A 17172-nucleotide genomic window follows, 5' to 3' on the forward strand; every position below is an offset into this window, starting at 1 on the left:
GAGTATTACTGGTCCCCCTTTCTGCAATAATAATAATAATAATAATAATAATAATAATAATAATAATAATACATTGTTTTTATAGATCACTTTTCTCAGACCCAAAGCACTGTACAAGAACAACAATACAAACATACAATATACAAAGATTATAGATAAAATATCAGTTCAATAAAACAAATCAAAAGTTAAAATAAATCAGCAAAAGCTACCTTAAAAAGGTGTGTCTTCAAGCGAGATTAAAAAATATCCAGAGACTCAGAATCTCGAATAGATCTGGGCAGCATGTTTCATAGTCACAGGGCAGCACTACAAAAAGCTTGGTCTCCCATAGTACGGAGCCTAGTCCTAAGTTGTATAAGACATCCGGCATTCATGGATCTTAAATTGCATGCTGGAATGTACTCTTGCAATAAATCCCTCAAATAAACAGGAGCAGCACCATTTAAGGCCTTACAGGTAAGGATCAGAATTTTGTAGTCAACCCGATACCTCACAGGCAGCCAGTGCAGTTTATACAGTACAGGTGACATGTGCTCACAAGAAGAGGTATGAGTTAAAACCCAGGCTGCAGAATTCTGCACATACTGAAGCCTATTGAGTCCTTTAACAGAAACCCCAGTCCAAAGCGCATTGCAGTAGTCCAATCTTGAGGAGATGAATACATTAATTAATTTCTCAGCAAAAGATGAGGACAAAAATGATCATAGCCGGGCAATGTTACGCAGATGAAAGACTGACACTTTAGTTATATTTCTAACATGAGCTTCAAACGATAAGGTGGAATTGGTAATACTACCCAAGTTTCGCCTGGAGGTGAAGCTCTAATGTCAGTGCCTTCCACAGCCAAACTAAAATCAATGACCTTGCACAGCAGTTGTTGGGAGCCAATTAGCATCACCTCAGTCTTGTCACACTGTGGTTCTTCACTTTTCTTTTTACTCTAATTAAGGTTTTGCAAGTATTTGACATATAAAGCTGCTGTATATAAATTGCTGAATGCAGGCACCTCTGTTATAAGTCAGATGGTCTGATTTCAGCAAGTGAGTTTGAACTATAGCACATCAGGGAATTAGTTACCAGGAAGCAGTCACTTCTTAATACACCAGTTCAGCCAGTGTTCCTATTCCTTAGTTTTTCACATGTTCATTTGACCAGTTTTTCTGAAATGGTCAGAGTAGAATCTAGACATATACACTGCAGTGCCGAGGTCTGGTGATGAGATCTCATCTTGTGAGTTTTCCAACCATTGACATTCAGTTGATAATGGTTCTTGATTGGGCCTTGCCCCAAACAGCGACGTGACAGTTTTGAATTTCCTTTGCAGTAAATGACTGTGAGCTTTACTAAATGGGCACGCATCACACATTTCTTATGGAGCGTACTCTTGAATTAGACATTTCTCACCCAGCACTGACGCCAAGTAGTGTGTGCAAGGAGGAGAAAAACAAAATGAATCTACATAGTATATGGGATCTGAAAAGTTCAGCATGTTGTTTAAGACTTTAAAATCAAATAAAACAAAATCAGTCTAGACGTTACCAATTCTTTCCTGCAAACCCATACACACCATCTGAAGAATTAAAGGCTAATTGTCAGATTATCTAGGCAATGTATCCTACCTATATACATTTAAATCAATACTGAAATTCTCATTATACAATCAGTATTTTGTTAAGGTGCTGGAGCCTTGAATGCTTTTAAGTGGAATACTTTCAGGTATTGGACTACATCCTAACCCCTTAACTACACTATATATGTATTCAAAATAAAATCCCGATCAAAACATCGATTTAAAAAGATACAGAGATTAGGGAGAATATGAAACAAATACCAGTTGAGGCGTTGGTAGAGTTACAAAGCAATTTATTTTCAGAATACAAATTCAAGATTTTTTGGATTATTATTATTATTATTATTATTTATTTCTTAGCAGACGCCCTTATCCAGGGCGACTTACAATCGTAAGCAAAAACATTTCAAGCGTTACAATACAATTAATACAATAAGAGCAAGAAATACAATAACTTTTGTTCAAGTAAAGTACAAGTTTGACAAACCACAATTCAATAATACAGCAGGTAATAGTGATAGTTACATCAGGATATGATTAAATAGTGATAGTTACATCAGGATGTGATTAAATACAAGGTACTACAGGTTAAAAACTTGGCAGATTACAGTATTCTGAAGTACAGGATTAAATGCAGTAAAATAGGGGCTGATAAGAGCAAAATAAAGCACATTTACATGAAGGGTGATAGTGTCCCAGGATACAAACAGAGGAGTTCTACAGGTGCTCTTTGAAGAGGTGAGACTTAAGGAGGCGCCGGAATGTGGTCAGGGACTGGGCAGTCCTGACATCTGTAGGAAGGTCATTCCACCACTGCGGAGCGAGGGTGGAGAAGGAGCGGGATTTGGAGGCAGGGGAGCGTAGCGGTGGTAGAGCTAGTCTTCTAGTGCAGGCGGAGCGGAGAGGTCGAGTGGGGGTGTAGGGAGAGATGAGGGTCTGGAGGTAGCTGGGTGCAGACTGGTCAAGGCATCTGTAGGCTAGTACAAGAGTCTTGAACTGGATGCGAGCGGTGATCGGGAGCCAGTGGAGCGAGCGGAGTAGTGGAGTAGCGTGGGCGAAGCGAGGCAGAGAGAACACCAGGCGGGCAGCAGAGTTCTGGATGAGCTGGAGCGGACGGGATTAAAACCAAATATCCAACATGTATTTCTCTTTGGTGTTTAGCAACACCCAGTGGCTAATTACTGTAATTACACTACTGTTTCTAAAGATGGATTTCAACATAGAACATGTAGGATGTTTATTTATTTTTATTTTTTATTTTTTTATAAAAACAAAAATCACCATTACACAGATTTTGTTCAATATATAAATACCATAAGATTTAAGGCAGAGGACTATTTTGTCCTATTAATTTGAAGGAAACATTTATTATTCTGCTATATAAAACATACTATATAAAATAAACAAATATGTTTAATTGATTTTAAAGTTCATTTCATCACTTAATCTGATCAATAAGGGTGATCCAGACGATATTTAGCAATATATTTGATTGTCAGCATAATTTCTTTACAAGTTGGACAGATCCAAGACTCTGGTAGGAGGCAACCATAGCGACCAACGTCCCAGAGTTCAAAGGCAAACGACTATTTAATCCCATGATCATAGGACCAGTTATTGGAATCTCCAGAAGCAGGATCTGTATCAAGACCGAGAGCATTCCGCCAGGACACAGGTTTGATTAACAAACACTCTGGAAATGGGGGAGAGTAATGCGGCAATAGCATTTGTTAAGCGCTTACAAATAACCTCGTTTAAAGGAAGATTGAAAGTCAAAACTTACACATGAGGGTAGCTCCGGGGCCATAGTTGTATTTTGTATTATAAAGACTGGCCAGAACACGTGTCGCACCTTTCACGATTTCATTCTGCAAGGAAAATAGAGATTTAAAAAAGGCAGCGAAGGACCGCTTCAAATCAAAATGAAATTATAACTGTTGCAGACCAGCTCATTGCGATGGGTTTTATAATCGTAGGAATAGGAGACAATCGCCACATGTGAATAGGCATGGATGGTAAGGTACAGCTTGATGTCAAAATGAGTGGGAATGAAGTTGGCGAGAGCCTGCACCTCTAACTCAGATTCTACTTCAGACCCAAGGAAGGTTTTGTCACATGGATTCTTGAAGGATCCCTGTACTGTAAATATAAATATATGTATTTATAAAAGTCTGTTTTTAAAATCTCCCTTTTCAGTGTTAAATATGAATTTCAAACACCTCACACTTTGAAATGGTCCCACACTTTTCTTTAGTTCTTAAACTTTGCAATAAACTGAAAATACTCCAAAAATAGTGCATCGACCATTACTCAAAAACCTCATCTTACTCATTTGATTAACAGAAATAAAATCCCCACATCATGATTTTAAATTACTCAAAACAATGGGACTGGATCTGAAGCAAGCCACCATTCACGTCATTCCTTCACTTACTGCACCATCCAGCATTGAAGTTTCGGTTTGCATCAACACCAAGGCAGGAGTTACTGGCATGCTTGGAGCGATTCTTTCTCTACAAGTGATCCTGTTCAGACGAAGACAAGAGGAGTCAAAAGTTCCTGAATATCTAACCGTTTGACAGGCAAATGATTTTTTGGCCAGTTTACACCTTTCCAGCTGTTTTTTGCTTTCCGAGCAATAATTGTGTCATTACCATACTGGTTTCTCTTTTAAATACAGTTTTGTTTCCCCACCTCTGATGTAAATGCCACCCAATCCACCTGTTGGAAAACATCAGAAAATTAATTTTTCTGATGAAAAAATGTTCGGGATAAGACTCGTGTTTAAACAGGCAGTTAAAACAGCCAGTTCCCGACATTCTGAAGAAATGTTTTATATTCTGGGCCAAAGGGCGAATGCCAAAATCCATTGGGCCAAGTATAACAAAAGTCTAAATATATATACACTTGTCCAACTGGAACAATGTAGAAGGTTGTCAAGAAGGGTTGTCATAAGGTTATCAGTTCCACATGTATTTGTGGCCTAAAAGAAACCAAACTCAGGCTACCAATAAGAATTTTCTGGGCTTATGAAACAACCATGTCAATAAAAAATAGCAGTATATATTTTTTTCTTTGTTACATGTATGGTAATGCTGTTTTTGAGACCCAGATTATAGCCATTGATTGAGAGACTGACTGGCATTTGCTGTGCATTGTTATCTTTCAGGCAGGGTTAAATAAAGTAGAACTTCTAAGAGGATACATTTTCCTCTTACCTCTTTCACAAACCACTGGCAAAATGCTGGGGAGATCCACTCTCTCGCATGAATATCACAATCCATAAAGACAGCAGGTTTGCTTTGATCTTGGCGAATTCTGCTGACCTACCAAAGTGGTTAGGTATACTTGAGAAGCTGAATTTCTCTTCATCAGGATGGATGTTTTAATTACCCATCAAAAGCTGAGGGTCCAGCAGTCAGAGCAGTGGCAATAAAGCCCAGGAGTAGAAATACCTTCATGTTGTCTGTGCTTTCCATATGTATCACATGCTTTTATACTCCTTATGTCTTCACAAAGCAGCCAATAGACTTTCAGTCTGCCATTTACCAAATACCCTCGGCATTATCTTTAATACATCTCACCTGCTGGGTTCTTATGAAGTATGTTTTTCCCATCAGTATATCACAATTAATAAATAAAACACAGGGTCATTCAAATGGATCAGAATTATTTTTAGGAAGACAAACATTACGTTTTAAAATGAACAAAAGCTGTATTTGGTTAAAGACGACACAGCTTCAGTGATTAACTGGAACCATTGTGTTTTTAATTTGTTACCTGGGACAAGTACTTAGAGTCAGTTCAAATCAAAATAAAATGTCCATTTGTTTGTTCTTTGGTGATTTAAAATTCTGAAGTGGCACCCTACCTCGATCCCCAAACAAAACAACCCTTTCATCGTTTATTTAGGGCATCAGCATTTCCATGCCAGAATTTTAGTGGTTAAGCTAAGGATATATTCATTTAAGTGCAGCTCATGTTACTTATACCTGAGGCCCTGAGTAACTGAAGGGATGCTTGCGCACAAAGTTTATAAAGGAAATCCTGCAATGAATTATAAAAAAGAAAAAGGAAATGCATTTTTTCCACGTCTCTTTATTAATTAGTGTGGAAAATGTCCCAAATTTAAGTTTTATAAAAAAGTGCAGATTTGCTTTTAATGAACTAAACTACTGGTAATGGGGTCTTGCATGGTCACATTTGCAGTGCAGAACACCAATGCCCTGTTGTTCTACAGTTAGAATTGCCTGATTCTTTCTCTTTGTCTTCCAGTGCGACTCAGATTACATTTTCCATGGAACAGGTTATTCTGTGCCAAAGGTAATTGCTTTTTCTCAGTCTTTGATGCTGATATGCATTATATGTTTGGGCATGTTACTATCACTTTGCTATCACATTCTTGCCATGTATGTACATCTTCTACAATCATAAAAACTTTTCCACCAAGATTTCCTTTTCTAGCTACATGCTGTATAATATCCCAGTACACTTTGACCCCAGCCTACAGTACACCGGTATGCATTATATTTGAAGCTTTGCAAAATTAAATTGTCTTAATGAAAGTGCTGTGCATTATATATGTTGCTCCTTTGTAACTTAATCTGTGCATTATGTAAATTTAAGTGGCATTTATTCTATAAATAAATACAATAATAAAACAAATTATGTGTGTGTATGTATATATATATATATATATATATATATATATATATATATATATATATATATATATATATATATATATATATATGGAAATATTTATTTAAGACACTATTCCTAGTGAAACTATACATGCACATAAACATGTTCACAACTTTTTAAAAGTATAAATATTGTAATACTTTATTGACATACACAATAAATACAGAAGCACAACAAAGAGAGAACATTCATTACAGTAAAAATACCATCAAAGGCAGCAGAGCACACAGCCAGACCGTCCTGGCTGATAGCTGTCTAGTGGGGCTCTACCTGCTGGGATAGCAACCCTACACTGACATTAAATAACATTTATCTATAGCGTCACAATGTCTGGGTGCACACAATGGGGTCAGGTAACTGTATTTTTCCACTTTTATCAAGCTTTTCCCCATGGTTATACTAAGCATTTACCAAGCTTACCCTGGTTTGCCATGTCTGTTTAATATGCATTACAAAGGTTTTTGTTTTGCAGTGCAGTAGCGTTATCATATACCCAAGTGCAGATAAATCCCCTTTATTTTGCAAGTATCTAAAGGACATTTACATTGGTCTGTTTTCCACTGATTGTGAAGAATGCTTTCAGCCAGCATTAAACTGTAATGATGACTTACAGCCCAGTATCTGAATCCCAATATGCTGTATGTAAGGACAGCAGGTCAGGTTTCCTTTGTATCACCCTGCTAACAATATACATACACTAACATTTCAAATCACACAGCTGGGATTAATGACTGCAAGTCTTACACTTATCTAGCTTTTTTGTTTAACCAAATAGTTATGCACATTTAATTTACAGCCAGCCTTAAAAATACATTTTATTAACAGTACAACACAGTGCTGTGCATACAATATATTATTTATGTACAAAACAGGATACAGTCTAAAAGTTTGTTTTAGCATTCTGGTTCTAAGCACATGTTCCCCCAATACAGTACATTTACATAAAAGCAGGTTTAGTTATACCGTAATGTTTGTAATAATAGCCCATCCCCAATAAAAGCCCAGTTTGGACTGTGGTACCTAATAGCGTTCTGTGGCCCAGTGAAGGCCTGTTTTTGACAAAGCAGTTGTTTAGCATCCCTGAATTGTATTACTGGTGACTATTTCCCTCTTTATTTCAACATTAGCAACATCGCTAACAAGCCTAGCTGCTTTTTGGGAATTTAGAATAATAATCATATATTATATATAAAGTGGCAAGCAGATTATATGAATACCATGTATAAAAGTACAATATATTTATATACATACAATACACCAATAATCATTATTTAGTAAACTATAATATTATGAGTATTACACGAAGCACAGAGAGTTTAAATCACATGTCATTTGAAACCATGTCTGTCTGCAAAGGATGACCAGTTGAGAACTCAAAATCTCATCTACTGTATGTACTGTAAAGCCTCATTCGAGGAGAGTGGAATAAAAAAAAAAAAAAAAAACACAGAAAATGGTTGATATCTGTTTATTAGTGGGCAAGATACATTTTTTCACCTCACCCCTACATACTGTAGCAAGATATTACAGTTAAGGCCAAAACTTCTTAATTATCATCATGTAACCAAAGACACTACAAAATGATATTGCGAAAGTCTACCGGAAGCCATAATAGTAGTAGAGTATTTCACGTTGGATTTCGAAATGTCAAATCTTTCAATTTGTGTCAGTTTTTCTAAAGTATATGTAAAACTACAAAGCGGTATGTAATTCAATATGTTAATGCAACATTATTCAGCAGGTTTCATTCGACTTTATGAAGCAAAATTTGTTAATTCTATAGGGTGATGCAAAGCTTTTGGCCATAGCTGTATGCTCTAACATAAGCAACATACTAGAAGTATCTCCTGTGAAACCGAATAAAAGTTTATTTAGCTGCTTAGCTAACAGTCAGAGTGACCTTTATCGTTTTAAGATAGTGTGGACTTAATAGCGTAATCATAATCCTAAAGATGGACTAGGCAAAATACTATACTTGAGATCGTCGTAGTAGTTTTAGACCATTTCAGCCATCTACAGTGAATGATATGGTTTAAGATGGATTAACGTCATCTACAATTTAAGGGATTTTTATGAATAGATTGTAAAAAAAGAGAGAGAGAAAAAAAAGAAAACTCCTGCACACTGTATTTTGCCAAATCTCACTTTTTTATTCTTTAAAAGAAAATAGAAGCTAATGTCTTACGGGTGAAACGTTAGCTTCTATTTTTTTTTAAAGAACAAAAAAAGTGAGTTTTGGCAAAATACAGTGTGCGGGAAGGTTCTATTTTTCATTCTGTTATGCGGTCTCCGACGCACCTGTGATGAGACTAATCATGAGTGCAGATGTTTCATTTATTTTGAATAGATTGCAAAATAACATAAGTTATTTTAAGATTATGCTGTTTTAAGAAAAAACATCTTTTATAAATGGCATAGAATATGATGATATTGTTTTTTTTAGTGCAGTACCATTTGCTTGTGTGCTTATCTAACATCACACAAGGTAATGGACTTGTTAGCTGTTAAGTGCACATTTTCTGATCCCCGATATGAAAGGGAACTCATTTTGGTAGAAAGACTTGGATGGGCTTTTAAAGGGGAGGTGCATTTGAGGAGCTGTAATAATTTCTTCCTAAAATGTTTTCCCACAAACCCGTAAAGGATGGGGTTCAGACAGCTGTTAAAATACGCTATGCAGATTGTAAAAGGCAAAGCTGTATCAACAATGTCGATTAACTTACAGGTCTTTATTACTTTCAATTGAACAAGTATGTCCATAAAGTGAAATATTTGATGCGGAACCCAGCAAACGAAAAAGGAAGCCACTACTGCTGCGAGCATTTTCAGAACTTCGTCATTTCGGGCCTTGCTTTTTTGGACCTGGTAGGCACCCAGCAGGGTCTTGCCAATCAGACAGTAGCAGGTGATAATGATCACAAAAGGAATGAGAAATCCCAAAATGCTTTTCACGAAGCCCATCCCAACCAGAAATCTATTCAAGTTGGCATCCTTGTATAAAAAAGCACACACAGATATGTTAGGGTTAGCAATTAAGATGACATCACGGAAACACATTGTAGGCACACTCAGTACAAAAGCAAAGACCCAGATGATGATGCAGGTGATGCGGGAATAGACCAATGTACGTCTTGGGCGTGACCTCACTGGATGGACTATGGCTAGGTAACGGTCAATGCTGAGGCTGGTTAGAAGGAATATCGTGGCATATAGATTGAAGGTTACCAAACCGGTGCTCAGTTTGCATAGGAATCCTCCAAAATGCCAGTTATAGCCCAGTGCTGTGTAAGCGGCCCACAGGGGTAAGGTGATCAGAAAGGTGAGGTCAGCCAGTGCCAGGTTCAGCATGAAGACATTAGCAACTGTTTTTAATTTCATGTAGGAGTAAATTACAGCCACCACCATGCTGTTCCCCAAAACACCAACAACAAATATGAAACTATAAACAATTGGGATCATAGTAAAGATGTAATTATGCATTCCAGAGCTAGTGCAGTTTAACAAGACTCTGGGGTCTTCCGTGGTTCCTGATGTAGAATTCTCCATCTTTAAGTTTGCCTGTAAAATCCAGACGATTTGTACTTCAGACGTAAGTCCTTGCTTGAATAAACGACTGTTGCCTAAAAAGATGCAAACAAAAAAGGGGCTGAAATTCTGTAATCAATCACAATGATCACAATGCTTTTCCACATTAATAAACATATATTAGCATTATCCTTGCAATCCATATATATACATTATATATACATTATAGTGAGAACAAAGGTCATAGAAATAGTATACTACAGTTCCAGCTAGTTGTGCAGTGATGTAACATCAGACGTCTCCAAATTAAGAGAAATGAAATGCATATTAGAAATACAAAATACTAAATAACAAAAAAAGGTTACAGAGGTTAATTAAAAGGTAGGTCATTATTTAATATACATATATGCATAAGATATTGAAAATATAAAGAGAGAGGTGCCATATCACATGCCCATTAGCAACTGATGAACCCGAGAGTCTGATTAGTGAACACCTAAATAAAAAGCACTGCTGAACAGTTTGCTCAGTATCTGTGCTATCATTACAGAAGTCTGAGAATGTGAAACCTGTTACAATGCATGGTTCTAATGAGATTAACTGGGTTTACATATTCAATTTGACACAAGTATCCTGCTACCCAAGGCTTATTATAAAATGTGTGGGGGAATTTTCACTTCAACAAAGAGGACATACACCATTGTACCACATACATACTGTACTGTTTAGCAGACGATGTTTTTGTCTTAAATTAACCAGTTTATTTATTTACAAAAAATAATGCACAAATATAAGCTTTTATCACACATAGGAAAATACACTTAAAATTGCAACACTATGGTAAAAAACATCAAATGCGATTTCAATCGATTTTTTTACGTTTGCATTCTCTCTCTCTCTCTCTCTCTCTCTCGCTCTCTCTCTCTCTCTATAAAGCAACAGATTCTAGAATCACTCAGAATTATTGAAAACATTATGCAAAATCTATTAATTACATTTGAATAGGATTACAGTATTATTGTGAATGTAAGTGCATTTGCCTATGAGCGAAAACTCCTGATAACCCTTAACTACTGGTAAAATTAAAATCGTTCTTGAATGGGTAATTTATTTTCTTTTACTAAATACTAATTGAAAAAAAGTCTTAAATTACCAGACCTGTCTAACTCTGGAGGCAAACTCACTTATTTTTTTAATTGAATTCACTTGCTATACTGTGTGTATATTACCACCATGACAAGGTGTAATATGTAATGTCTGCTTTACACCACAAGGTGTCACTATTTTTTTTTTATACTTGACAGATTTAGGCTCTCATGGGAAATTAACCATCCCTAACAAGATTTTCAAAGTAATTTAATTATCTGGTATTAAATTATCATTAACTAAGCAGCCTTTTCTTTAATATTTGACAACTGAGTGTAAGCTAAATCATTTTGTGTGTGTGTGTGTGTGTGTGTGTGAGGGTAGTTTTAAGGAGAAATTGAAATCTCTACAACAAACAAACAAACATTAACTATCAATGAATCCCATTTCTGAGAATATTCCTGGTGTACAATTATTATTATTATTATTATTATTATTATTATTATTATTATTATTATTATTATTGTAATTATGAATAGTTGTTTTTCTTATGTTCTGGTTGTCTGGATTTGAATTTAGGTCCCTGCTCAGTGTAAATGAGAGAGGACCTCAATCTCTAGCGCTGTCAATACTGAAATGCCTTTCACTAGCTCCAAAATGAAACAAACAATAAAGATTTGATTATCCATGAGTTATTGTAAGATCTGGATTAACTGTTTATTGTCTATTGTAATTGTGCCCGCTTTAACAAAAGCACAGGAATAACACATGTACTGCAGCAGGACATAATGTACCGGTGGTTTAGAAAAACAAGAAACTAATTACAATAATAACACTGTGAAAGGTTTGTTGCCATGACTATAAGTGCTATCACCTCAAATATTATTATTACCACACACACAAAACTCATTCAGCAGATTAAGTGGAACATATTCATTTCATAGCTGGCATTCACTCCGGATGTGTACAGTAAAGAGATTTCAGTGTGTATGGTACCATGTAGAAGATCCCACGGTTAATGCATTGTGTAAAAAAAAAAACAGCTCCCTCCATAAACTGTCAATGGTATTTGCTGCAGATGTGTGGATTAGAGCAGCAAATGATATGATGGTACCAAGCTCAACCAAATCATGAAATGTCACTCAACTGTGTTTCCTCTGAAATCTGGTCCGCAATAAATAAACGACCCAGATGACACTATCAAGATTGAAATGCGTTTACTTTACTTAATGGTGATTAAAACAGAGCCGGATTGCAAATTCTTTTGGTTAATAATTTGATGCTGTTTATTTTTATCTGAATCTTTGTTATAGAAGACCAGTTGTAAATCTGATATCATTTCCATTGCCTGTACTGTTCCCTGAATACACAGAAAGCAGTCTTTATATTTTACGAAAGTAGTAACAAGGCATTTTTTGTACTATTTAAATGACTTGATTACCATGTCTGCAACTTTATTGTATTGTAGCAATCCTGGTTCCCGTAGACAGGCGCATCACACAGGGCGAGGCAATCTACACACAGACGGAGGGCGGGCACGAACCCGGGATCTCTCACACTAAAGCATAGCGCCGATATCTCTGTACAAAAAGAGCTGACTCCTTTGCAAGGAGCGTATGGCTTATGTCTCTGTGTGTGATTACGTCACCTACCAGCCCTACTGCTGCCTTCCCCCGTGCACGCTACAGTATTAATATAATGTGTTTAAATACATAAACTCTTTCCTGTGTTTATCATAATGGCTCTGTTGTTGCCAACATATGGTTTTTGTAAATTAGTTGTTGTATCTCAGTAGTGTTTTTTTTTTGTTTTAATCTAAATAAGTAAATATTGCATCTTTCTCCGTCCTGAGCAAAACAGTATATGCTGTAGTGCCATCTGCTGGCTTAAAAAACAAATGTATTATGTATTACTACTGCTGCAGTAAAGTCCAGACCTGTAATAACTCAGACAAAAACCCTTCTTAAACTGTGAAGAAAGAAAGGTAAACTCCATTTGGAGTTCTCATGGAACTTTGTGTACTTGTACAGGATATACTGTGTGTGTGTGTATATATATATATATATATATATATATATATATATATATATACACAAGCAAACAAACAAACAAACAAACAGATCACACAAGTAAATATCATGTAATGCTGATGCTTTATATCAAGGGGAGGGCTATAGTGGATAATTATTGCCCCGCGGGAAGACTATTGTTACCAACAGGGAGCTATAATGCCTGAAGCCACAGGAGGTAACAATAGTCTTCCCGAGGGGCATTTTATTTTCCACTATGGCTGAGTCTGCAGTACATATTTAATATATGAATCAGTCAAGAAAATAAGCGAGGCAAGGCTGGATAGTAAATATGACTTCATATATTTTGTTTAAATATAGCTGATACAGCATAAGTAAATAAATAAATAACAGAAATAACAGAAAATGTTTTTGAAGTTCATACCGTATAGTTATCAAAGTGTTTTTGCGTACAGCTCTCCGTCTGGTTTGCTCACTGCTGCATAATCCAGTTTATATATTGGCTGTCATATTTGTTTACATCATCGAGTTGAATTTGTTTGAATTTCAGAAAGTCAGAACACAGTGACAGTGATGTTTTAATCACAATGTTAGTATTTGGAGCATCTTTCTTTTGTAGAATGTTTTGTAGTTCATTTTCTGTTAAGTCACAGAATTGCTATTCAGCAGTTTTTTTCACATTTAGCCAGTTTGAAAGGTATTCCTTTGAAAAGGGGCGGGACTGACAGTGATGTGAACCAATCACACGACAGAGGAAGACTATTGCCCATGGTGTAAGGATTGTTAGGGCAATAGTTCAATCTATTTTTGCTCCTATGATGAGGTATTAACCAATCACATGCCAGAATTTCCAACCACCGATTCACACACACACACACACACACACACACACACACACACACACACACACGTATATAAACTTTTTATTTGTTTTAGCCTTAATAATCGCTTTAACAAGTTGGCTTTCTATTCTCTTTAGCGCTTTCTCTCTCTAGCTCTTTCTCTCTTTAGCTCTTTCTCTCTTTAGCTCTGTTCTCCATTTCTCAGTCCAACCCCAGGATCAAGCTCTCAGCTCCTTTTATAGGAGAGTTGGAGGAAGGCGGTGCCTGTTCCAACCAATCAGGAATGGACACCTCACCCTGCTGGAAGGTACCAGAATGACAGCTGTATAGAAATCCCCCAGCCCAGGTGCCTCAGTCTGGGGATCGGAACAATCTAGATGAAAGGGGGCCCCAGCCTGACTGCCTGCCCGCTCATCTCACCAGCTCACCTCGGGAACAGCTTTTACAATATATATATATATATATATATATATATATATATATATATATATATATATATATATATATATATATATATATGTGTGTGTGTGTGTGTGTGTATATATAATAGATGTATATTTGTACATTTGCCTTTATACGTTCATTTAATGAAACCTAGTTTTGAATTACCTCAGCTATGATGATTTCAGATTGTTGGCGTCACAGTTCTGGAGTTTTTAGTTTGTGAATGATCTGCCTTATAAATAAAGCATCTGGATAATGAGTCACTGACCCCTTGATACTGCGTAAAGCATTTTGAAATGTTTATTATCTGCCACATCCTGTGTATCTCTGCTTTAATAGCCATAAATTACAATCACCAGCCAGCATGACACAATTTAAAAGGTAGTAATACAGCATTACTGGAACCAGGACTTCATTGAACCCTAGAGAGGAGCCTGACGACACAAGTCACAACAGCTTTTTCACGAACAGGTTCCCATTTGAGCTGTAACAGAATATACTGTTTTATAACTGTCTGTGAAATGATGCTATGTTGTAAACATTTGAAATATATATTACACCTTGATATTAGTGTCATACAGCCATCTGAAACGTCTTTGCTTCAGATGCAGTACTTTGTATCAGACGGAATTTCCATCACATTGAAATCAGAGTTACTGTTTAACTACATATCATAAACGAAATATAGCATAGGGTTCTGTGTCAGATACAAGGCAAAGCCACCTGTGGGCTCTGAGCTCTCAAGGAGTGGACATCACAGGGATGGAAATAAGACTCCTTTTGCATTGCATTATCACCTATGTCAGGTTTTACTACAAGCTTGATTAGCCACAGTGTATAGGTAACAAGCTCAGGTGTGTCTTATTAAGCTCATTGTAAAACCAGGAATGGATCAAACTGCTATGCAATGGGAGTCTTATTTCAATCACTGTATCAGCTTGTGCCGTACAGCACCCTATATGATATTCTGACATGATTCTGTAATTCATTAATATCGGAACAGCAGATGTCTGCACTCATTACAAAATACATCTTCAACTGCAGACTTAACAAAGGTAAGTAGTATGTATACAGCACATACACATTTGCTATAGATTATAGCTCTGTCTTTCTCTGCTTTTTTATTCATTTCCTGTTTGTAAGAGCTTTTGGGTGCACTAGTCATCAACCCACATGACCTTCCAGCAGACACTGTCCTTTAAGGAGTACAGTTCAACAGGCTTGAACTATGGAGCTTTTCCAAAGGATGTAAATTGATTTCCCCATATAAAGAAAAAAATGCAATGTATTATAGCTGAAGCCATGCACAGGAAGGAAATCGCAGCCTGTTTTTTGGCTGAGGAGATAATTATCAATTAGCAAATCCATTTGCTAATGCTTTGACTCTTAGACACCAAACTATGCTGCGCTTCAGTCTATCAATTTAGATGGTCCTGGTAGATATTAGCATCATCATATGATTGACAGAGATAAGCTTGGTTAATAATTTATCAGCGTGGCATTTCAGATTCTGATTTACTGCGTCTCAACAGCAAAAGGATTCACGATGTGTAAATTAAACTGATCCTAAATATTGAACCCCCAGTATGATACTTGTATTTTATTATTTCAGATAGAATGATCTTCATGCGTGCCCCAGCCTCAGAAACTGGCGCCCCCCACTTTTGAAACCAAAGTTACACCACTGAATTAAAGACTGGAGTAAACACTTTATAAAATGTTTGATAACACTTCATTTGTGTCAGTAATTCAAAAGCATATGCTGGAATATATATATATATATATATATATATATATATATATATATATATATATATATGTTACACATTTACATTAATGCATTTAAAATACTGTATATCAAAAGTGGATATATTTTAAAGGTAAAATATTAATACATCAGATATCCCACATACAGTATATACATTTTTCATAGTTTCTCATATTAAGTCAACAAAATAGCTTTTCATTATTCATTCATTTTATAATTTAGCTTTATTCACCAATCAATATGAGTATTACATATTTCTGAAATTTTGTTTCTCTGCAAAAAGAAAAGCAATGTAAACATTTAAAAACAAAATGCAATTGAAATTCGAACATATGAGCATCTTGCCTTACCTTGAGCAATGGCAATGTGCAGTTAACTTTTTGGTCTCGATCGTATTGACGACAATTCTGTGGAAAGTCAATGTTCTCTGCAAGAGTAGTAACTCATGTACTGATACCTCTCACAGACTCTGCTTGTTTTTATGTACACCAGTTGCTAGTTCAGCCCCCACAGTGTTTTCTCACAGTATTACGCTCTTTCACTCTTTCTCGGGAGCCCTACTGAGCTGTCACAACCAACCAACCACAATCCACTTCTGTAGCTGTCTTCGTCAGAAACAACTTGTTCCCAAATATTAAAGCTTTGTTTGCTATGTCTAAATAGCCCTCCAGTGATCAGGAATCTGAGCAGGGTTATTTATGGGACTGGGTTGCACCATCGAAAAGTGGTTTTGGAGTGAATGGAAAAGAACTGAGTTTCGTGGATAAGTTAATAACCATCTTGCCAGGGGTGTAGGCTACTTAATTCTTACCATGTGTTCGGGGAAAACCAAACTTGCCTCAGGCCAACTGGGGACGGGGGGATTGATGTTATTATAGCGATAAGTAAATACAGTTTTCTTTCATTCTCACAATGGTTTTGTATTCCCATTGCTATAAATATTTAGCCAATACATTGCAGCAAAAAAACCTATTGATAAAAATTGCACTCATTAGCAAAAAGAAATCGCAAAACAATTAAACTAAATGCACGGGTCTCCGCAGGGAGTTAACATGTATTGCTGTCATAGTCTAAATCATTTCTTTCTGGGTTAACTGGATTAGCAAGTGGCCATTTCTTTCAGAGTTATACGTGTGCTGAGCAAGATTTTAAAAACAATTTTCTTGCCTCTATTAGCTCTAGCAGCATTATCAAAGCTAA

At 36.3% G+C, this 17172-nt stretch overlaps 1 protein-coding gene and 1 pseudogene across 1 annotated transcript; both read right to left on the reverse strand.

Annotated features, from left to right (window-relative positions):
• Positions 1-3024: 3024 nt before the first annotated feature.
• Positions 3025-5034, reverse strand: LOC117416779 (carboxypeptidase B-like; annotated as a pseudogene).
• A 1369-nt stretch (positions 5035-6403) lies between these two features.
• On the reverse strand, positions 6404-16656 carry agtr1a (angiotensin II receptor, type 1a). The gene is made up of 2 exons (XM_034028343.3): positions 16323-16656; positions 6404-9897 (listed from the first exon to the last, which is right to left on the reverse strand). The coding sequence occupies exon 2, from the start codon at positions 9821-9823 to the stop codon at positions 8744-8746; it is 1080 nt and encodes a 359-aa protein (XP_033884234.3). The 5' UTR covers positions 9824-9897; positions 16323-16656; the 3' UTR covers positions 6404-8743.
• Positions 16657-17172: the final 516 nt, after the last annotated feature.

The sequence above is a fragment of the Acipenser ruthenus genome, chromosome 12 (assembly GCF_902713425.1).
Source record: "Acipenser ruthenus chromosome 12, fAciRut3.2 maternal haplotype, whole genome shotgun sequence".
Lineage (NCBI taxonomy): Eukaryota > Metazoa > Chordata > Actinopteri > Acipenseriformes > Acipenseridae > Acipenser > Acipenser ruthenus.

Excerpts from the sequence above, each read along its gene's own strand:
- agtr1a (XM_034028343.3), bottom strand. The coding sequence starts at position 9,823 with ATGGAGAATTCTACATCAGGAACCACGGAAGACCCCAGAGTCTTGTTA.